This window comes from Oreochromis aureus, linkage group 3, assembly GCF_013358895.1.
Source record: "Oreochromis aureus strain Israel breed Guangdong linkage group 3, ZZ_aureus, whole genome shotgun sequence".
Classification (NCBI taxonomy): Eukaryota; Metazoa; Chordata; class Actinopteri; order Cichliformes; family Cichlidae; genus Oreochromis; species Oreochromis aureus.
Genome location: NC_052944.1, coordinates 1,650,019 through 1,674,775, shown reverse-complemented (window position 1 = coordinate 1,674,775; position 24,757 = coordinate 1,650,019). Strand labels below are relative to the sequence as shown.

The window sequence follows — 24,757 nt, the reverse complement described above, 5'->3', positions numbered from 1 at the left end:
ATTTCCTGTATTACTCGAAATGATATATTTAAAACCACTGGGGTGAGCGAAATGGTCTCGGATGGAAACAGACTAATCATATTATTGTTAACGCACCATTATAGTCAAAGATATGGACAAAGCAACAGTCTTATAATTTGTGTTTCGGGTTCAAGGAAATAAGCCTACGTAGGAAAAGTTATTAAATTATGTATTAAAATCAAATTTATTTCTAACAAATTTGTTTAAAAGTGGTTGTTTGTTTATAGGGGCTACCGAGAGCATCACGTGGTTATAACCAGTGTTGGTCAAGTTACTTGAAAAAAGTAATCAGTTACTAATTACTGATTACTTCCCCAAAAAAGTAATCCCGTTACTTTACTGATTACTTATTTTCAAAAGTAATCAATTACTTAGTTACTTAGTTACTTTTTAAAAACACGATTTACAACCTGAATAGGTGATAAAGCGATAGATCTTTCAGCCCAATTCTACTTTTTCTGCATAATCCATCATACAAAATGTAATCAAATGAAAAAGTCTCTTTTTAAAACTTGTTTTATTAGTTTTAATCTTTTAACTTTATGCATCAAGCAAAAATTAAATTATATGCAACATTCTCTGACTGGAAGAAATTTGTTTAACATTTAAACCTATTTTCTGCACATTCCACCACATAAAATAAAATATTTTTTTGTGTTTACACTCACTCTTTCAAATAGATGCAAGTAAAACACAGCAGAAAATAAATAAAGTCAAAGACTAGTTGCTCTATTTTCACCTGTAAAGCAGGACTGGGGTAGGCGGAGGTGTGCCCTGGTGCAGGTGTGCCGCAGCGGTCAGTGGAAGAATCCGCGAGTTTCTCTGTGAATTTCCCATTACATTGTAGCGCACTCGCTGCTTGCTTGGAAGTTTAGGGGGTTTTTTTCGCTGTAAAAGAAGTTTTCTTCCACGCACAACGGACACTAATGTTTTGTCACTTTTATGGAATCAAACTCAAAATAAGGTCAGTACTTCCATGCTTTAAACGCTGCATGCTACACTCTGTCCCTTTTCGATATATTATGATCTGCACACAGCTGTTGTCACGAACGTCGCACTCGCTTACGTCACTGTCATGAGACATTCTCGCAAAAACTCACGGTTTTAGTAACGCAGTAACGCAGCGCCCTACGGGAAAGTAACGGTAATCTAATTACCGCTTTTGCAATGGTAATCCCTTACATTACTCGTTACTTGAAAAAAGTAATCGGATTACAGTAACGCGTTACAAGTAACGCGTTACTGCCCATCTCTGGTTATAACACATCTATTACGTAATGTGTCCCTACTTAAATACATAGAACTCAAAAACACGTTAAAACCAAATTTAACTGTAAAAAAAGTAATAGGAAGCAAATAACATATGAAGCAAAAAGCCATAAGGAAAACTTCATAAAAGTTTTTGTCAATAAGGCAAACGTAATGATTTGCGGCTTAAGCTAATTTCATGCTTACCTTATCTGTCGTTTTGCGTCACTCATGATTGTCTGTTGCAGAACCACAGGAACTCGTAACTTTTCCAAGTTTACAAACGTAGTTTGTTTAACACTGTCGAGTAAAATTGTAATTCCGTAGTTGCTACAGTTGTTGAAGCATGTGCACGCATCACACCGCCACCGCAAGTACTTGACTCATTGGGCTCTAGGCTACTATCACCTTCACCCTTAATCAGTGTCCCGGATGAAAAGGTCACCGGATATCATCGGACGCATTTCAGAAAAGTAAAGTAATGTTTAGAAATGTTCATAACTCATACTTGCCTGTTCAATTTTGATAATTTGGATAATTCCTATTAGTTACACATAAATAGTGTTTACAGATGACCTTTGACTTTATATGTTCAATTAAGCAACACAAAAATGTTACAGGCAACGGCTGAAAACTGTAAAATTACTTTGTGTCACATTGAAAAAATATTTATGACGCATAAAAATAATTAAATGTATTTCATTTAAAGATATTTGAAATGAATTTTACAAAATAATTTAAAAAGTCTTTTTTTGTAAAATTGCATTATGGTATAATAACCTTCATACTTCACTGATGGCTGAATACTCTTGAGCAACTGTTTTGTGATTTTGTTAATTGGTGTTATGGAAAAATTGTCCAGGTTTGTTGGAGTAGTTTTGAAGATGATAACACATTGGTTGAGTACAGGAAAGTGTGCGTAGGACTTTTGAAAAACATTGACAACTGGTCCCCATCATTGTGAAAATAAATAAAAAAAATGTCTCCTAGAAAGCTAAATATTGAAAAAGATGAGTAAAACTAAAAGAATTTGATCCTCAGCAATGCTGTGCATTTTCGTATTACAGTGTAAAATCAACCAACAGTAAAAACAGAAAACAATGACAAAGAGATAAGATAAGATAACCTTTGTTAGTCCCACACGTGGGAAAATTGTTTTGTCACAGCAGGAAGTGGACAGTGCAAAAGTTATAGAGCAAAATTGGAATACAATAAGAATAAAATACTGTACACAAATATACAAAATAGAATAAAATAAAATACTATATATAGTAGAATAAATAGAATAAAATATACAATAGGATAAAAATAGAATGCAAATGCTTTATACAGATAAGACAAAGTCACATTTTTAACTACTACTGGAGGAAGCCAGAGTACCCAGAGAGAACTCATGCAAACTCCAGACAGAAAGACACCAGCCTGATGCTGGAATTGAACTCAGAACTTTCTTGCTATGGGGCAACAGTGCTAAACACCATGCCACTGTGCCACTCAGATTAAAGGATCTGAGATTAAAATGAGTATTTAAAGACTATCAAAATTACCTTTTTGAAAGCTATTCTGCACCTCAGTGTAATTTTATTTATGCCAAAAATATACGTATTCTAAAGAAGAATCAGAATCGGAGAAGCTTTATTAATTTGACAGGGAAATTGAACACAAGTTTCCTGTAATTTCTGAGGAATATTACAGTAAATCTGGCTGAAACCTGGCACACAGGTACAGCAGGTGTCCAGAGGAGGAATTTTTTCCTTTTTTTCCTGTTTTCGCGCTTAAAACACACACACACAGAAACGTGACGACAGTATTTAGAAAAAAGCGTGGCTGATATATATCATATAACTCTGGATTTACTGGCCTGTAATTAAAATGTAAAAACTTTGAAGTCCGAACTTTCAGTGTGGGCTGAAACAGAGACTCAGCGTGGCTGCAGCTTGTTGCTGCACTCTAAAAACTAAAACTGACATTTACTTAAAATTTTTGAGGCAACACTTTTACACTTAAAAATATTGCGTAGATTGGAAACCAGTCAAAGCTGTTCAATATACTTGATCAACTGAATAACTAAAGCTTAAACATATTAAGTTGAAATGAATAATTGTAGTCGTTACACAAACATGAAAAAATTGGGGTAAATAACACTGACATGCTTGGTCAATGTAACTAAAATATAGATGGTCAGTTAATCCAAAATTTTGTTCCATTTACTTAATATTGTAAACTGAACGTAATCAAAATTGTACTTAATATTAAATATGGTAAATGGCCTGTATTTGTATAGTGCTTTACTTAGTCCTTATGGACCCCAAAGTCATCCACCCATTCACACACTGGTGATGGCAAGCTCCATTGCAGCCACAGCTGCAGCTGCCCTGGGGCGCACTGACAGAGGCGAGGCTGCCAGACACTGGCACCACTGGGCCCTCTGACCATGACCAGTAGGCAACGGGTGAAGTGTCTTGCTCAAGGACACAACAACCAAGACTGTCGGAGCCTGGGCTCGAACCGGCAACCTTCCGATTACAAGACGAGCTGCCAACTCTTGAGCCATGATCACCCCCTAACATTCAAATATGAATGTTAGTGTATTTCACTGGTAGTCTTGTCTAAAAAAAACAAACAAACTGATATGTAGTTAACTAATATGTATGTTTCATAATACATGTATGAAAAATGACCACATGTTAACTTTTTTCCAAATGAAAAATTTATTTTCATAAACATGGCAATACCTCGAAATAAACAAGCACTAAATAGACAAGAGCCTTTTCCCTTATAGCTCAAAGCCTTACATACTTGAAGGATGAATGGCAAACCAGGAGAGCAAACACAAAAGCTCAGAGTATTTGAAAAACAAAATGAACAAAACAATGAAAAAGGCTCATGCTACTCAATTACTCTACGTTATCGTGTTTTACTTACACTTTTCAGTTTTAGTTGCTGACAATAAATAATATTGATTTGGATAATTAATGATTTTAGTACAGGATACTGATGAGTATAGGTACCTATTTCTCAAATATTTTGATTCAATTTTAAACAAATATATTAAGTACATGCAAAGAAGGTATTCTGTGAATCATATACTGAATTTTTTGTCTGAGATAAATGTAAACAAATACCTTAATTTAACACAAACACATAAGTTAACATTTTAGACATTTATTTCAATTTATCAAACTCAAATAATTACTAAAAGGATATTCATAGATTTTATCAGGCTCATCTAACTTATATTTATAGTGATATTTACTAAGCCTCTGAATTACTTTTTAGAGTGTGTGTCAGCTTACATCAGTCATGTGATTTGTAGGTGCAGCGTGTCCGTGGACCACAGAGGGTTAATAACACTCACCTTCCTTCCATTTCCAGAGTGTAACATCCAACCACCTGTGTAAAATCCGAAATTCCCATGGTGTTGTTCAAAATGTGCTCTGGCACAATCATAAGCATCGCTTGCTACTGAAAACAAGAAAAAAGCCGTCCTGCTATGGGCTGAACCATTTGTTAATGGTGGAGGGGGGAACACTATGCAATATATTCAGTTTTAGCATTTATATTCACTGTTGACTGTAACTACGCTCAAACTGTTAATGCTATCTTATTTTAATAAACAACACTGTCATATGCAAAACTGGGGTGGCACTTGGGGTGGCAAGGGGTCATTTTAGTGTGGCACTTGCCACCCCATGCCACCCTTCTAGATCCGCCCCTGGTGGGCACAGACCCACCAAAGCAAGACTCAGCTCACCTCATTCCAGGCGCTTGTCTGCTGGAGACCATGAGCCTTGTTAGTCACACATTAGCACCGTGGTAGGAAACAGCCTCCATCATTTCATTAGATCTGAATTTGGACTGTTTCCCTCTGGATGAGAACCAAGTCTGTCAAATCTATTGATCCAACACAAACTATCAAACACATTGGCTCACAGTCAGATTGGCTTTGTATGGATGGTGTAACAGGGGCTGGGAAAGGATGCTGAAAGCTGAATATAATACAGAACAATAACAGGACATATAATCATGTAGCAAACATGATCTTCAACAGGCACACTTCTATTATTCATGATCACAAACACAAAGAACTTGTGCAGCCCTGATATCAGCCCTAATATATGAGTGTGTTTGAAACAGCATCAACATGACAGCTGTAAGAAATCTTCTCTCAGCCTTGTTTGGCAGAAGATCCCTGCAACAAAGATTGTAGCTGAAAGATGACGTGTGTAAAGTTTGTCTTTGGGAGGGTTGAGGCTGTTTTAGACCTTTGATAGTTTCCAATCCAGTTCTGAAAGACAGAAATAAAAACAACATCATTAAGATCAGATCATGGAGCTGTTTCCTGCCTTGTTTCTAGCTTCACATTACAAGACTTTACTACAATAAAGATGCTAACATGTATCTGTAGGAACAACATCATTGAATCTAGAACAACTGGAGCCAAACCAGTGGCCTCTGCTGGGATCACTGGTGAGCCAACACTTCCTTGTTGATGCAGATTTCAGGGCTTCCTGTTGCTCCTCCGTTATAACTGTTCTCTCTCTCAACACATGATGACACAAAGGAATCAGCAGTGATGAAGATGATGCTGAAGAGAAGCACACATGTCACACATATAACAGAGCAGTCCAGTTACACACACCTCTGCTTGACATTAGGCCTCAAACAAAGACACAAAACACTAACTTGACTCTAAATAGAAGAAACTGGCAGCTTTTTCTGTTCTGTGCTTCTTTATATTTGACACACATGCTTCTCTTTGTGCAAACACACATTGCACTATAAGGGTAACCTAGCACACAATGATTGGACAGCACAGTGATGATGCTGGGAGATCCTATACTGAAGCAACACAGAAACACTGAGAACTTTAAACATTGATTATATTGAGATAAGCAGCCGACCCAGTCTAGATAAAGGCCAGCAGCTGGGACCGCTGCTGCACCAAAACAGGTTTCAGTGTTTCCATGTGTGTGTGTGTGATGTCTTTACTTATACTGGTCAATAGACTTTAGTCAACACATGATTGAAAGGTGTTACACATGAAATAAAAACAGTGTTTCATCTTTATTCCTCTGAAGCAGCTGCATTATAACCAATCTGCTCCTTTGTGGCCTTTAAAACAGCTTAAATAACTGTTGTTATATTTGTTTCTGCTCCTCTTGGACAGACGACTCTTGAAAAGACATTTTGAATTTCAATGTGACTTTAACTGGATAAATATGGGATATATAAACGTCCCTCTGCAACAAACTGATTCCAGCTTCTACCTCATGATAGGAATGTTTTTGTGGCTCAAGATGACCTGATATCTTTCATGATGGAGACATTTGACACATGTTTCACATATTATAGACCAACAAGTTATTCATAGCAGTTTAAATACGGGAGTCACTTTTGGGCCCAGCAGATAAAACAGAGCCAATATTTCCTTCTTTATTTAAGTGACGTGTGTCACAGATGTGAGCTAGTAAAGTGTAGCTGAACATTAGTAACGTTATTAACACTCTCAGCTGGTCCTTGTTCCAGACCTGAAGATCCTCTTCTTTCATTCAGCAGCAGCTTCAGGTCTCTGATGGTCCAGGGCTTGTTGTTGGGAAACAGCCCTGCTGGGATGATGGTGTCCTCACAGAAACAGTCAGTGATGCTGTTGATCTCCATCACAGAGCACGTCCCAGTCTGCAGTCTCAGTCCTGCAGGGCCTCGCTGGCTTCCTGACTCCACCCAGTCAACAACAGGAAGTGTTTGCAGGAACAAAGTGAGGCTGTGGACAAACAGGAGTTTTTATCTCCTGGCTCTGACTCTCACTGCGGCCCCGCTGCTGTGTCAACATGTGTTTGTGCTAAACAATGATGGAAAGTGTTATAAATGACTTGTTGGCCTCTGATCTGTCACAAACAGCTGAAACGTGTCTCTCATGAGTCACATGAAGGTTTCTGACAGAAAGGACAAAAAGTAGCTGCAGTCAGTTTGTGTCATTTTTATATTTATTCATCTGGGAGAAAAATCTGAGGGACATTAAAATGTGTTTTTCAACAGAGACAAGAACATAAATATAACGTCACAGGTAAATGAACATATTTCAAGTAAACAGCTGGACTGATCAGGTCCAAACACAGAGTGATCAACAAACAGCTGTCATATCTTTATATATAAGCTCTTTATAAATCCTGTTCACTGCAGTCTGTTTACTAATAATGTCAAACTGTTAGAAACACAGAAACATCAGAATCGTCTTTGTTCACATAAACCTGTCTGGGATCCTTTGTTGTTCTTTTGATGCAGAGTTACATTATAAATATAAAGAGTTATTTCAGAGTCTCATCAGTTTTCCTGCATGTCTTTATTGAACACATCAGCAGGGCTGAAGCTCTCATGTTTGAGTGAAGGCTGTCACTTGGTGTTCGCTCGCTCTGTGGTATAGTATCACTTCCTGTTCCTGCTCAAACACAGTGGTGTTTCTGAGTAGCTTTTCTGCTTAGCAATTTAATTTAAATCTTTTGATACATCCCTTTTTCATAGTATAATCTTAACGTGCTTCATCTGAATCACCCTTTCTGTGTACTCACTACCTAATTTATAGCCAAAGTATTCACTCACTGTCTCTGTACTGTTTCGCTAGCTTAGCTTAGCTCGTAGCCGACTCGTTAGCACCATGGCTACTTCACCTGTCCCTCCTGCACTTTCCTGCTCATTGTGTCAGATGTTTAGCTACTCCTCGGCCTCCTTTAGCAGTAATGATACCTGTAACAAATGTAGCATATTTGCAGCTCTGGAGGCCAGGATTACTGAATTGGAGACTCGGCTTCCCACCCTTCATTCACCAGTAGCTAGCCAGGCCCCTGTAGCTGGTGCAGCCGAAGATAGCGTAGGGCCCCGCTAGCTGTTCCCCGGCAGACCCCAAGCAGCTGGGGAAAGAGGGCGGCTGGGTGACGGTGAGGAGGAAGCATAGTCTTAAACTGAAGCCCCAGGTACACCACCAACCTGTTCATGTGTTCAACTGCTTTTCCCCACTCGGCGACACACCGCCGGGGTCAAACTCTGGTAATTGGTGATTCTGTTCTCAGACATGTGAAGCTAGAGACACCGGCAACCATAGTCAATTGCCTTCCAGGGGCCAGAGCAGGCGACATTGAAGGAAATTTAAAACTGCTGGCTAAGGGTAAACGTAAATACAGTAAGATCATAATTCACGTCGGCAGTAATGACACCCGGTTACGCCAATCGGAGGTCACTAAAATCAATATTGAATCGGTGTGTAACTTTGCCAAAACAATGTGGGACTCTGTAGTTTTCTCTGGTCCCTCCCCAATCAGACCAGGAGTGACATGTTTAGCCGCATGTTCTCCTTAAATTGCTGGCTGTCTGAGTGGTGTCCCAGAAACGATGTGGGCTTCATAGATAATTGGCAAACCTTCTGGAGGAAACCTGGTCTTGTTAGGAGAGACGGCATCCATCCCACTTTGGATGGAGCAGCTCTCATTTCTAGAAATATGGACCAATTTATTAAACCCCCAAAATATGACTATCCAGAGTTGGGACCAGGAAGCAGAGTTGCAGTCTTACACGCCTCTCTGCAGCTTCTCTCTCCTGCTACCCCCCAAAAACTCATCTCCATTGAGACTGTGTCAGCTCCCAAACAGACAAAAACAAACTAAAACCAGCAACAAACAACTTAAACATAAAAATCACAAAGAAAGAACAATACAGTATCCACATCTGAACCAAAGAGTAAAACAGTGAAATGTGGATTATTAAATATTAGGTCTCTCTCCTCCAAGTCTCTGTTAGTACATGACTTAATAATTGATCAACAAATCGATTTACTCTGCCTTACAGAAACCTGGTTGCAGCAGGATGATTATGTTAGTTTAAATGAATCAACACCCCGAGTCTACCAGAAACCTCGAAGCACAGGCCGAGGGGCGGTGTGGCAGCAATTTTTCACACCAGCCTATTAATCAACCAAAGACCAAGACAGACTTTTAATTCATTTGAAAGCCTGATGCTTAGCCTCGTCCACCCCAGCTGTAAAACTCAGAAACCAGTCTTACTTGTTAATATCATCTATCGTCCACCTGGGCCTTACACAGAGTTTCTCTCTGATTTCTCAGACTTTTTATCTGATTTAGTGCTCAGCTCAGATAAAATAATTATTGTGGGTGATTTTAACATCCATGTAGATGCTAAAATGACAGCCTCAACATCGCATTTAATCTGTTATTAGACTCAATTGGCTTCTCTCAGAATGTAAAAGAACCCACCCACCACTTTAATCACACTCTAGATCTTGTTTTAACATATGGCATAGAAACTGAACATTTAACAGTGTTTCCTGAAAACCCTCTGCTGTCTGATCATTTCCTGATAACATTTACATTTACAATAATTGATTACACAGCAGTGGAGAGTAGACTTTATCACAGTAGATGTCTTTCTGAAAGTGCTGTAACTAAGTTTAAGAATATAATCCACCCACTGTTATCATCTTCAATGCCCTGTACCAACATAGAGCAGAGCAGCTATCTGAACGCTACTCCAGCAGAGGTCGATTATCTTGTTAATAATTTTACCTCCTCACTACGTACGACTCTGGATACTGTAGCTCCTGTGAAAACTAAGGCCTCAAATCCAAAGTCCCTGACTCCGTGGTATAATTCTCAAACACGTAGCCTAAAGCAGATAACCCGTAAGCTGGAGAGGAAATGGCGTGTCACAAATTTAGAGGATCATCATTTAGCCTGGAGAAATAGTTTGCTGCTTTATAAGAAAGCCCTCCGCAAAGCCAGAACATCTTACTATTCGTCACTGATTGAAGAAAATAAGAACAACCCCAGGTTTCTCTTCAGCACTGTAGCCAGGCTGACAAAAAGTCAGAGCTCTACTAAGCCAACAATCCCTTTAACGTTAACTAGTAATGACTTCATGAACTTCTTTACTAATAAAATTCTTATCATTAGAGAAAAAATTACCAATAATCATCCCACAGATGTAATATTATCTACAGCTACTTTTAGTACCATCAATGTTAAGTTAGACTCTTTTTCTCCAATTGATCTTTCTGAGTTAACTTCAATAATTAATTCCTCCAAACCATCAACGTGTCTTTTAGACCCCATTCCTACAAAACTGCTCAAAGAAGTCCTGCCATTAATTAATTCTTCGATCTTAAGCATGATCAACCTATCTCTAATAATCGGCTATGTACCACAGGCCTTCAAGCTGGCTGTAGTTAAACCTTTACTTAAAAAGCCATCTCTAGACCCAGCTGTCTTAGCTAATTACAGGCCAATCTCCAACCTTCCTTTCATATCAAACATCCTTGAAAGAGTAGTTGTCAAACAGCTAACTGATCATCTGCAGAGGAATGGCTTATTTGAAGAGTTTCAGTCAGGTTTCAGAGCTCATCACAGCACAGAAACAGCTTTAGTGAAGGTTACAAATGATCTTCTTATGGCCTCTGACAGTGGACTCATCTCTGTGCTTGTCCTGCTAGACCTCAGTGCTGCGTTCGATACTGTCGACCATAATATCCTATTAGAGCGATTAGAACATGCTGTAGGTATTACAGGTACTGCGCTGCAGTGGTTTGTATCATATCTATCTAATAGACTCCAATTTGTTCAAGTAAATGGAGAGTCCTCTTCACACACTAAGGTCAATTATGGTGTTCCACAGGGTGCAGTGCTAGGACCAATTCTGCTTACATTATACATGCTTCCCTTAGGCAGCATCATTAGAAGACATAGCATACATGTTCACTGCTATGCAGATGACACGCAGCTCTATCTATCCATGAAGCCAGGTAACACACACCAATTAGTTAAACTGCAGGAATGTCTTAAAGACATAAAGACCTGGATGGCCGCTAACTTTCTGCTTCTTAATTCAGATCAAACTGAGGTTATTGTACTCGGCCCTGAAAATCTTAGAAATATGGTATCTAAGCAGATTCTTACTCTGGATGGCATTACCTTGGCCTCCAGTAATGCTGTGAGGAACCTTGAGTCATTTTTGACCAGGACATGTCCTTCAACGCATATTAAACAAATATGTAAGACTGCTTTCTTCCATTTGCGCAAACATCTCTAAAATTAGAAATATCCTGTCTCAGAGTGATGCTGAAAAACTAGTTCATGCATTTATTACTTCCAGGCTGGACTACTGTAATTCTTTATTATCAGGATGTCCTAAAACTCTCTGAAAAGTCTTCAGCTGATCCAAAATGCTGCAGCAAGAGTACTGACAGGGACTAGAAAGAGAGAACATATTTCTCCTGTTTTGGCTTCCTTCATTGGCTTCCTGTTAAATCCAGAATTGAATTCAAAATCCTGCTCCTCACATACAAGGTCTTAAATAATCAGGCCCCATCTTATCTTAATGACCTTGTAGTACCATATCACCCTATTAGAGCACTTCGCTCTCACACTGCAGGCCTACTTGTTGTTCCTAGAGTATTTAAAAGTAGAATGGGAGGCAGAGCCTTCAGTTTTCAGGCCCCTCTTCTGTGGAACCAGCTTCCAGTTTGGATTCAGGAGACAGACACTATCTCTACTTTCAAGATTAGGCTTAAAACTTTCCTTTTTGCTAAAGCATATAGTTAGGGCTGGACCAGGTGACCCTGAATCCTCCCTTAGTTATGCTGCAATAGACGTAAGCTGCCGGGGATTCCCATGATGCATTGAGTTTTTCCTTTCCAGCCACTCACTATGTGTTAATAGACCTCTCTGCATCGAATCATATCTGTTATTAATTTCTGTCTCTCTTCCACAGCATGTCTTTATCCTGTTTTCCTTCTTCACCCCAACCGGTCGCAGCAGATGGCCCCGCCCCTCCCTGAGCCTGGTTCTGCCGGAGGTTTCTTCCTGTTAAAAGGGAGTTTTTCCTTCCCACTGTCGCCAAAGTGCTTGCTCATAGGGGGTCATATGATATGATTGTTGGGGTTTTCTCTGTATTTATTATTGTGCGATCTATTGTACAATATAAAGCGCCTTCAGGCGACTTTTGTTGTGATTTGGCGCTATATAAATAAAATTGAATTGAATTGAATTGAATTGAATTGAATGTTAAACACACACTGATCTATGGACACGTTCATGTGTTTCTAACAGCATCATAACCAGGCTGTTATCAGCTGCACTAACATGATGTCACACACACTGAATGTAACAGTGACAGTTTACATCATCACACAATCAGCTGTGATTGTTTCACTGTCATCAAACTAGTCAACAGGAAGTAGAATCAATAGAAACAATCATTTACTGACAGCATGTCTGATTGAAATAAGTGCAGATTATGTATGAAGTCTAACTGCACACAGTAACTGTGTTACAATAAGGACTTAACAGCGCCCTCTGCTGGAGTGTTTCAGTACTGCGTTAACTAGAATACACCACCTCCTCCTCACACCACCTGCTACAGCTCTACTCTTCTATGACTACAGTCATCCACAGCACTGATGTGAGGTCACATGGTTCATATGTAAGGAGCACAGAGACGTCCTAGCAGCTGACCTCAGGTCAGTTTAATGACTGTGAGCAGCAGCTGTGTTCTTGTCACTGTGACAGGGAGACACTCTCAGACACAGCGCTCATGTCAGCTTGTTCTCATGCAGGAGGATCAGGAGCTCCATGTTTGTCTTCCTGTTTGAATCATGATGTGTTTGTGCCATCAGAGTCTGTCATGAGTACTCAGGGTTTCACAGCAGCTCTTCTGGATGCTGACGAGGACTCCAACCTCATGTTTCACCTCTCTGAGCTTCTGATGTCTGTGAACACTCGTGTTTCTTCTCTGGGCTCATCTGGACAAAAACACCTTTCTGTGTTTGGCTCCAGCCTCATTGTGACTGACAGGAAGTGTGTTATCCATGAGCTTCTTTGTTTCCTGCTGTGTTTCCTGTCTGTGGACAAACACGAGTGTTTCAGCTGAGGACTTGGTTCCTTCCACCTGTCCATACAGGACATCACGCTGTCTTTTCTCTTTAAATGCAGCTCCAGGTCCTTCCACGTGCTGCTCTGTATTTGTGCAGTTTGTAGTGTGTCCTGGGAAACGTAGCACACATGGTGTTCTTCTGGTGTTTCCTCCTTTCACTGAGTGTGAAACACTGACGCTGTGCTGTTGTTGACAGAGGGGAGCTGATTCTAGCTGCAGCTGGACTCTGTCATCTAACTGAATGTGTTGGTGCTGATCACGGGGCTCTGAGGGGGAGCAGCAGGAGGACTCTGGATGCTGACGTCAGTGTATCTGTGGAAGCTCACACAGCGTCTCTGTCATTCAATATTGTGCTATATATTGTATCTATGCAAAGATGAACAGACTGTGTGTTCACTGGTCTCTGTGCTGCTGACTGCTTTGCTGCAGCTCTGATGTCATCATCACTCCCTCCTCCACCCTCAGCAGTCCCAGCATGCTGCTGTGGTGCACCCCACCCTCACTCTACACCTGAGCCATAGACCACACCCTCCACCTCAATATACACCACAGTTTTCTCTGCTATGGAAATGAGATCAGGAGGAAATCATCATTATTTAATAAATGCTCACATTAATGTGGGCTTATTTGTTTCATATTAGAAACATTAGTCGAGTGTTTTTAGTATAAAATGGTGAAAGTGCCTCTTTTTGCTCCTCCCCTCACCTGTGGATGGACGGTGCTGTTACCGTGGTGACAGCTGTGATGTGTTTCAGTCCTGCCTGGTTATCACTGCAGGAATCTTTACTTTCACATTTATTACAGGTAATAACTCTGATTTTTCTGTGTATTATGAACTAAATGTATCCTGATACACACAGAGATGGATGAGCAGAGGTCACATGATGAAAGAAAAACATGGAGTCTTTGATTTATTTAGATATTTATTGATGAATGCAAACAAACCCTGACACTGAACCATCGTCCAGCTTTCACAGAACAAACCTGATCACATGACCTGCTGACCCAAACAGTGAAAAGCTTGAAATGATTAGAGAAACTCGACAAGCTATTTATCACAATTTTATAAACTGGAATGATGAAATTATATTGGCTGTATCTGATTATTGGGGGGTCGTGACCCCCGTAACCCCCCTGGAAATTACGCGCCTGGTCCTGAGGTCAAATCCACCATCTTTGTTTCAGTGCTGAGCTTCATGTTCTCCCTCCCGTGTTTGTGTGCGTCCTCTCCGGTACTCCGGCTTCCTCCCACAGTCCAAACACATGCAGTTAGTGGGGTCAGGTTAACTGTGAGTGGTTGTGTGTCTCTGTGTTATTACACCTTAATAAATGACTTCCTGTTAGCATTAAGTGCTTCTGTAGGACTGATGTCATTTTCATGGTTGGATCATTTAGATGAAGCTGGACTCAGATGCAGTAAATAAGTTGATTGATCATTAATGAATAAAGCTGGTCAAATCCATCACGTGGACACATGTGATTGTGTAGTATTGATCCTAATGCTGGTATTAGTCCTGGATCAATAACACTGGATGGATGCGTTCAGCATGGAGCCCCTGAGCTGTGTTACAGACAAACATGAAACTGACAGGTCTGTGTCATTCACAGTCTGTAACACTTCTAAACAACAGAGGCTGACCCAAGTGCCTCAGAGCCAGGCACGCTCACATCACAGCTCTCTAAAGAAGTTTCAAAATAAGAGCTGAAAGCTGTGTTTGCTTGTGTTAGCTTATTATTGTGGAGACTAACATTCAGTGATCATGTGTTCAGACTCATAATGATTACTCTCAGAAATCCTGATCTTTGTATTTACTGTGTGTTGGATCAATAACTGAGATTCATGGTATCACACAGCTGTGCTGCTGCTGCTGCTGGTGATGTCAGCACATCTGGAACAATCCGAGGTATCTGCTACCAGACTGAGCAGGACGTGAGACCTGTGGACTGTTTAAAGCTGTCCCTCCACAGGTCACTCAGACCTGATCCACACCTCAGTGAGATTCTCTGACTTCCTCAGTAGAGACAGAAACCATTCAGATCTGGGACCATCAGCTGACTGATGATGTCACACAGACTGTGTTTTTCAGGAACAGTGATTCTGATGTGAGCCTGCTAGCTGACAGCAGACCTGATGAAACCACATGTTGACATCTGTGAGGACAGACTGGACTCTTTGACTGCACCTTGGTTCTCCTCAGAGGTCTGTACAGGAGCATGTCCACCCCACTGAAGATCTCAGTCACTGTGAAACATAGAAAGCTGCTTGTGTGGCCTCTGCCTCACATGTAGATGCAGCTACAGGTTTCTCTGTCAGTCAGACTGAAACAGTGTCCTGATGCTGCATCATTCAGCTCTGTGCCCCAGTCAGCATCACTGTGTCTCCCAGTGTCAGTGTTTCTTTTCCTGTAACACTCAGCACAGGCTCAGCTGGTATCCAGTGTTGGACTTTCAGCTGCTGTGATAGATCCTCTAACATAGATCAGCTCTGCTACATGTTGTTAGATCAGTGCAGCTGCCTGTCATGTCCTGATGTTTCTCTGGGTCAGCAGCTTCTCCATCAGAGGTTCACATGGAGCTGATCCAGTATCTCCAGTAACTATGTTCTGTGCCTCACTGGTTCATCCTTCGGTCTGTGTGACGTCAGTCAGATGTTAAACTCTGTAATCTTCACTGTGTCACAGAGTTCAGTGAGTCCCGTTATTCACAGGATCAATCAGATCATCAGAGAACAGCTGATCAGCAATCAGTGGTGCCAACAGCGCCTCCTGTGGTGAGAGGATGCAATAATGCAATGTAGCATTTTACACTGAACACTTGCAGTCATGGAAACTGTCTGTTGGATCTGTGTGACGTTGCTTTCTTGTGTTGCTTTCTTGGTTAGAGTTCCTCACAAATGTCCAGATGATTCTTCTAATGAGGCGTCGACCATGTTTTCAGTTCTTTGGAAGAAAACATCGCCTTTGCCATCCTTACTTTTCTTTGACTTCTTCAGATGCAGCTGAACTCCAGCTGGTATTTGATTGGACTCTGCAGCTGTTTCTGGTCATCAGTTCATTCCTGCAAACCTCTGAACCTGAACAACAATGATGCTGCATTGCTGGCTGATCCCAAAAGGTTGATTCTGTTCATCTGGACGTTTTCAGAAACGTTTGCTCACTGATCAGGTGACTTCTTCAGTCTCAGCTGACTGCAGCTTTACAACCTTACAAACAGCACATTTGCACAATGACTGAAACCAGCAGCACCTGATATATATGATACTAATATAATACATATACATATATAATCCATACTAATGATGAAGGAACTGAGCTCACAGTGTTCATTCAGTGAACTACTCAGTTTATTTTGGGCCTCAGAAATGCTCACTCTGTTTGTACATCACTGTCAGCAATAGACTCATTCTGCTGTGTGGACAGGAACACATGTGACATCACTTCTTGTTTGTTTGTGACTGAAGAAGTTTACAAGGAATCATTTAGAAGAGTTTCAAACATCAACTGATTGAATCCATGAATGTGAAAACGTGTTTGTGAGTGAAAGAGACAGACATGTACAGACTGAACTATCTGTTCAACAGTCAGAGTGTTTCTCTAACAGGAGACACTCTTTACACTCAGCACAGGGACACTGAGGAACCAGGAGACCAGAACATAAACCCAGGATAAAGAGTTTGAGTGAATGTGGTGTTGAAGGTGTGGAGGTGGATCAGAGTGTCAGAGGAGACTCTGTAGAAGGACAGAGTGCCAGCAGGACAGTCCACATACACTGCTGCTCTGTTAGAGACAGAGGAGGAGGAGGAGGAGGAGGAGGAGATGGATGTTTGTCTGTTATTGTGCCTGACATAACGAGGACCATTATAATCACAGTACAGACTCCAGGACTGATCATTGTATCCAAACCCACAGTCATATCTGTCTCCTTTCCTTCTGATGCTTCTGTAACTCACTGATATATCAACGGTTCCTCTCCACTCGACCTCCCAGTAACAGCGACCAGTCAGACCATTTCTACACAGCAGCTGAGGCCAAACATCAAATCTGTCTGGATGATCAGGATATGACTGAACCTCCTCCACATGTGTCACCTTCCTGTTGTTGTCAGACAGTTGGAGCTTTGTGTTCACTGTGTTTGTGTCGATTGTGAGTTGACAGGAATCTGATGGAGAGAACAAACACAATCCAGCTGCAGTTATTGATCCATCATCTGTTCATTGATTGACACTTTGATGATGACTCCTGACATGATGAAGATGGTTGAATGTGTGCTGCTTTGTTTTCATGAATCCCATTAAAAACACACTTACACTTCCTCAGACCTGGTCTCAACCATCGGACTCCAGCAGGCTCCACCCTGAAAGGAGGAGGGGTCAGAGCAGCACAGTCAGCATGCACACATGGACATTACATGGCTCTCACACACACACTGTTACACACTGAGCTCAAAGCTCGGCTCCACTGTTTGATTCAAAGAAATCTACATTTATTTATCAGCACATTTAAAACAGCTTGAGCCAAAGTGCTGCACAGAGTAGAGATAAAATAGGAAACATACACAGTAATTACTATAAAGACTCGTCAGGATTGAAAGCTACAGAGTACAAATGTGTTTCCAACCGGGTTTTAAAAATGTCGAGTGTTGGTGACGACCTGATGTGAAGGGCGACTGTTCCAGAGTTTGGCTGCAGCCATCGATAAAGCTCACCTCTGTTTTTACGGCTAGTTCTGGTCAGAAGCTGCTTATCTGCAGACCTGAGGGCTCGACTTGGATTATTTTGTTAAAGAGAGATAAGATGGAGCCGATCCACTCAGAGATTTAAAGACAACAAGATCTGGAAGTGGATTCTACCACGTACTGGTAACCAGTGGAAACAGCTGGAAAAAGCTGGTGATGGGTCGTCTAGCACAGAGCCACCGCTGGAACCAGACAATTCATGAGGGAGAGAACTGTGACAGCGCAGTTCCTTCACTTGACCTCAGTCGCTGTCGTCTGCTCCCTCGTAACACTGCTCTTTATTGAGCTTACATGAATATGCATAAGTTCATTAACATATGACGTCTTACACAGGTATGAACAAAGAGTACCAGTCTGTGCATAGTGTAGGTATGTGTGTGTGTGTGTGTGTGTGTGTGTGTGTGTGTGTGTTCCAGATGTGACCCTGTGACCCCAAAGCTGGTGCTAAGAGTCCAGCGGTCCCCCTAACAAAGGGCTCTTAACCAGACACAGAGTAGGTGTCCTCCTACACCATAAATCAGTAAGAGAAGGTACGACCTCTCTCATGACCTTAAGGTGTGTGTGCATGCCAGAGCACTCTGGAAGGCACACAGAGTCTTCACAGACTACTAAGGATCAAACCTCTATCATTATGCAATCGATTATAAAACTCATATATGAGTAAATATTTCTAAGCAAACCTTACAGCTGGTTTTAAAAGCAGAATTTATCTGTTTCACAAATGAGAAAGAGCTATCGAGAAACACTCCTAAATCTTTAGCAAACAGAGTTCTGAACTTTTCCAGTGGGCCAAGGTCAACATTATTAGATAATGCTAATTATTTTCCCTTGCATTATAACAATGTGAGGAGTTAATGCTAAGTATACTGCCATTAGCGGCTAATTCTAATTAGGGGTGAATAATTATTACCAGCTAATGCTAATATCGTTTTCTCTTCCCTTTTAACAATGTGACCAGCTAATGCTAATTTGATGTGAATTAATGCAATTCAATTCAATTCAATTTTATTTATATAGCGCCAAATCACAACAAAAGTCGCCTCAAGGCGCTTCATAGATAAAGAGAAAAACCCAACAATCATATGACCCCCTATGAGCAAGCACTTTGGCAACAGTGGGAAGGAAAAACTCCCTTTTAACAGGAAGAAACCTCCAGCAGAACCAGGCTCAGGGAGGGGCGGGGCCATCTGCTGCGACCGGTTGGGGTGAGAATTAGCATTATATTAGTGAGGAGTTAATGCTAAGTAGGCTACCATTAGCAGCTAAAGCTAATTTGAGGTGAATAAGCATTAGTAGCTAACGCTAATACCCTTTTCTCTTGTGTTATAATGATGTGAGACGTTAATGCTAAATAGGCTTCCATGAGTGACTCCTTTCCCTTGCATTATAAAGATGTGAAGAGTTTATCCTAAGTAAGCTGCCATTAGCAGCTAATGCTAATACTGTTTTCCCTTGCTTTATACAACTTGAGCAGCTATTGCTAAGTAGGCCACTTTGCTCTGCTAAGGATTTGTGTGACCATGATGGAAACTCTGATAAGCTAATGCTGCTAAGCTAATGCTGTTTATGGGCCCTGTTAGAATCAATATTTCATTCTCATTCTGTTGTTTGAGAACAATAATAGAAAAATGTGCACTTGAGAACAAATTTATTGTGAATTCAGCTGTGAATGTAGAGTTTGTCATTATTTAAGCTTCCATTTCCAAATGTTAGCTGACACTTTATTAGGTACACTGGCATCTATCTCAGGTACACCTGTGACCTAGATGTTCCTGCAAACACACTCCTTGGAGACCCCTACATAAATATCCACGTACTATCCAGCTAGACTAGTGTGTCTGTCCCTGAAAATATTCCTGCATGTGTGATTGTTCATGTGTCATCTGCAGGAAACAAACAGGAAGTGAGTGAAAGACACAGGAAATGTTTCCAGCTCTTCCTCCTCTATCAGACATTCTTCATACCTGAGAGTGTCCAGTCTCCAGCCTGGTTCCTTCAGTCCAGCCGACAGCAGCTTCATTCCTGAGTCTCCTGGATGATTGTAGCTCAGGTCCAGCTCTCTCAGATGGGAGGGGTTGGAGCTCAGAGCTGAGGCCAGAGAAGTACAGCCTTCCTCTGTGATCAGACAGCCTGACAGACTGCAGACACACAAAACAACAATCTATCTGTCAACAATCATTTTCTCTTTGTCACAATAACATCTATCCATTTACATCCATTCAATGTAACTTTATTTATAAGTGACAATACCTAACAGACAACAGTCATCTGAAGCTGTCTAACAGTGTAAGGTAACAGCCTCCAATATTAGAGAGAAAGCCCCAACCATCAGACAATCCACTGTGAGCAGCACTTGGTGATGGTGGGAAGAAGAACTCCCTTTGACACAAAGATCCTCCCAGTGAAAACAGGCTCCAGGAGGAGCATCTACCATGACTGGTTGCGGGGTGAGGGGAAAGAGAAGAGATGAGCTCAGAGAGACAAGAACAAAACACAAACTAAGGAGAGAGAAGACAAAAGTTAAGGACATGCAGTAGTGACATATAAAAGCATCAGGAGTGGAAAGAGGGGAGAAGAAAGCAGAGCATCATGGGAAGTCCACCAACAGCCTGAGCCTATAGCAGCATAACTAAGGGATGGTTCAGGGTCACCTGATCCAGCTCTAACTATAAGCTTTATCAAAAAGGAAAGTTTGAAGCTGATCTTCAAAGTAGAGAGGGTGTCTGTCTCCTGAACTCAAACTGGGAGCTGCTGCCACACCCAGTCCAACACAGCCAGGCTTTCTTTGCTGCTTTCACAAAACCTCAAATCCCAGTCAGAGATGATGAGCATCATCACAGTGATGATCATTTCTCTGTTAACCCAGGCTTTCTGCTTCAGGATCTGTGCACGCTCACAGAACAAGGAGACCTTTAAACATCATTTCACTAAATGGATGGACTGAGCTCAGCCTACAGATGAACTGGTGCCAGAGATCATAAAGAACATCCAACAGTCAAATTCAACACTTTAGATGGAAATATGAGATTAATGCTGCAGACAATCATGAACCTGCTGAATTCATGAACATCAAGAATGCAGCGAGTGGTAAAATAAAGATTTGACCTCAGTGTTTCTGTCTATTCCTCACATATTCCTAACATGATAGCTGCACTTTAGAGCTCTAAAACTGGAACTGACACATATTTAAACTCTACATGTTACTCAGTACATTCAGTTCTGACACTCGCCCACAGTCCAACAAAGGAAACATGGAGATCACATCAGTTTGTCATCAAAGTCTAATTATTAGGGCAACTTAACCAGTTATTATCTTGTTAACTCATTAATTGATTAACGTCAGCAATAATTTTAATCACAGTTTTTAAAATCATGATTATTGTGAAAGTGCTCACTGGCTCTGAATATAAAGCCATGGGTCACAGGAGGGATGTTGATCAGTGCTGGCTTGAAATGGGCGTCATTATGCGTCTCAGCCAATGAGAGCATTGAGGGTGGGCCTAATACTACTGCAGCGCTCACATGACCCAGGACAGAAAGAAAGGGGCGGGGACAGAAACATGGAGACAGGTACAGATCTTTGACATGTTCATTTTAAACTGTTCCAGGAGGCAGTGTTGATGCAACTAAAGTTATCTGGAAGCAAAGTTGAGTTTTTTATCGTCGGAGTACGTGAAGTCTGAAGTATCACTTAAATGCATTACACGCTGTTGATGGCAGCAAACAAACCACCCAAACAAACAGAGGTGGGAGGCTTGGGCAGACTACGCAGATTCAGCTGGTGGGAGGAGTCTAGATAAACCAAAGAAAGACAAGCTAACAAACGCCACAGTGAAGTGAGTAGCTACAAACTGCAGGCTGATTAGTGTTGTTGAAGAAGTCGGTCTGAGGAACGTTCTTAGGATCAACAAATGACGGCATGTATGAGCCTCAAGACGCAGCATCACAAGAAGAACACATGAGCTGTAGAAGAAGGAGAGACTACGAAAGCCACGGCGTTACAACATGAACCAGCTGTTGGTCTCTCTGGAGACTACTGGGCGTGGCTGGGTAACCATGGTTACCTGGGAGTTACAGAAACGTGCTAACATGTGATTCATGTTGCACAGCAGTGGGACATTTGAAATAAAGTCAGCACACTCAGTACAGATAGTGCATCAAATATGATGATGCTGCTGCCAGACGTCTGCCTTTGAACACGTCCCTGCATCGCGCACAACACCAAGGTTGCCATGGCAATCACAGCTAACAGGGACAACGTGCACAGCTGGAACCCTGCAGGTATATTTAACATGATGTATTTCTCAGTGTCCTGTCTGTGTGAGAGACAAACAGCCTCTGTATGTGTGTAAATACAGCATGAATATGTAGAGGACATGTTTGTGTATATAAGTACATGAATGCTCAAGCGTCATTTGAATCTTTGATTCTTGTTTCTGTTGCAGGTCTGTGACTGAACTTCTGGGAGGAGAAAAGTTGGTTTCATGCTCTGTGATTCTGTGATTTGTCGTCTCTCTCAGGTGATGGAGAGCTCAGATGATGACCCCGCCTACGTGGTCAAATTCAAGTCTACATTCAGACCAGACCTGGAGACACACAAGCAAAATGCCAACATTGTATATGTGAAAGCTGCTGCTGCACTGGAGCCAGATTCAAGGAGCTCAAGTGTTTACCCAGATCTTACTGAACTTACTGAAGGAACAGAGGGTTGTTGGAGGGAAACCTGTGGAAGCAACAACATCCGAGCCACCAGAGAAAAAGTTGCCCTATTGGTGCTTCATCAGAGTGTGAACAGGAGGAAGACTCAGCTGAGAACAGTGTGGTGGATACAGAGCAGAGCCCACCATCAGTACAGAGGCCTGTCCATTAGAGTGCTGCTCCAAACATGCAGCACATGTACTTGGCCACAGCTGCAACATCTGTACCTGTGAAAGCTTGTTCTCTGTTGCTGCTCATATTGTACAGAAGAAGAGAGTTTCTTTATCATCAGAAAATGTCAGTGAGCTTGTGTCTTAGCAGCTGGCTCGGTGCAGAGGAGGAAGAACATGTCAAGTCAGAGGAAGATAAATGCAGTTCATGTTGTCAACTCAACCTGGACTATTGAAAGAGTTTTTCTTTGTCTTGTTTCTGACTGAGATTCTCCAAAGGAAATCCAGCACAAACACACACTTCACACACTCAAAGTCCTGCACAGTAAATGAGCTGATGAGCGTTTGTGCTGCTGCCTGATAACAGAACAATAGTTCTGCTGGTTCCTGTTCTGAAAACACACATTTATAAATGTTCACTTGCTGTTGATTAAAGGTATGTTGGTGTCTCTAGACTCTGAGGGGAACTTTGTAAAAAACTAGATCAGATGTTGACGTCCTGGCAGAGACAAAGAACTTTGATTTGATATTTGATTAGATTCATGTTTCAGCTCAGACTGACAGAAATATTTGAACTGCTGCTGTGTTAAAGGGAACACTGCTGTTAGAAAGCACCTGATCTGTTTCTGCACACTGAATGTTGCACTTCTCATACTGCAGTACTATTAACATAAGCACACAATACACTACTTTGAACTCATGATTGAATGTTGCTGTAACAAAGCCATTAATGCTGATTCAAAGTGTTCATGGTTTCCCAGCACAACAAATGATTGTACAAGTGTGACTGATCCACTTTCTAATGTGTGTGTAGCCACACTGTGTGTCACTGTGTCACAGGTGAGTCTGTGTATCCAGGTTCTATGAGGAGAACAGGATATAGTGACTGAGTCCAGCAGCTTAAAGTCTGACTCCATCCTCCATTTAAATAACTCACACCAACAACTGAACAGCTTTGCCTTTGTGTAGCTGACACTTCATTTTAATGTCCTTCTATTCTGGTTCATCTGGTTTCAGTTTCTATGAGCACACAGGTTTCATCAGTGACTCTGTGACCTCAGTAATCTTTGCTGGGCCTTAATGCTCTGAACAAAGCTGCACATCACAAGACTAAATAGAAACAGTCTTTCATTTCTCACTGCTGTTTGACTTCAGCTCTCAATGTCCCACCATAACCCATGGAAAGAATTACTGTCCATCCAGGCTCCTGAACATGAAGCTGATGAAGGTGGAGTATTGTGAGGGCTGATGGAGATGATGATGAGGAATCCAGGAGCAGTGGGTGGATGGCAGCATCAGCATGAAGGATCAGTGTGAGAACACATCATCATCCACAAAGAAAACCAGTCTGAGTGTCTGACGCTCTGGTTAGAAAGACGCAGTCCCAGCAGTTAGCTTGTCTGCTAGTTAGCTGAGAGCTAACTCGTACATTGAATACCAAACTGTGTAAACCAGGGGTGTCAAACATATGGCCCGTGGGCCAAATCCAGCCCTTGAGATAATTTCATGTGTCAAATATTGATGAATTTTCAGGCTTGCTGATAATCAATGTGAGCACAGCTGAGATGTTATTCTGATGAGCAGACCATGTGGCCAAACACTAAGAGACAGACTGGGATCATACCATTATGTGAAAGAAGACATGTCCCATAGACAGCAAGGGTAGTGGTAGAGACCAGGTACACAGAGAAATGGGAGCTGTACTGAAATGCAAGCGTGTCAGGAAAGAGTGAAAAGGCAAAACGAGCAGCATCTGGCTGCATGTCAGTGATACTGGAGACCACAAAGCTGAGTGCAACATTTATATAGGAGATATACAGGAGACGCTGAGAGTAGAACTGATAAAATTAGGAGCTGGCTAAAGTGAGACCCATTTTTATTTCCACCCATTTTCATTGTGGAGGACAAAAGGTTTCAAACTGGTCCAGGTCTTAAACCTCACGTGTTCTTCC

The 24,757-nt window shown here is 41.4% G+C and overlaps 1 protein-coding gene across 1 annotated transcript in view; it reads right to left on the bottom strand.

The window, feature by feature from the left end:
- Nucleotides 1–13,904: 13,904 nt before the first annotated feature.
- LOC120438852 (protein NLRC3-like) overlaps nucleotides 13,905–24,757 on the bottom strand; it is a gene marked incomplete at its 5' end in the record, with an annotated part of 31,224 nt that continues 20,371 nt past the window's right edge. Inside the window, 3 exons of the mRNA XM_039609308.1 lie at nucleotides 13,905–13,974; nucleotides 16,851–17,361; nucleotides 17,510–17,556. Of these exons, the coding sequence (XP_039465242.1) occupies nucleotides 13,905–13,974; nucleotides 16,851–17,361; nucleotides 17,510–17,556 (628 nt within the window). The remainder of the gene's footprint in view (nucleotides 13,975–16,850; nucleotides 17,362–17,509; nucleotides 17,557–24,757) is intronic.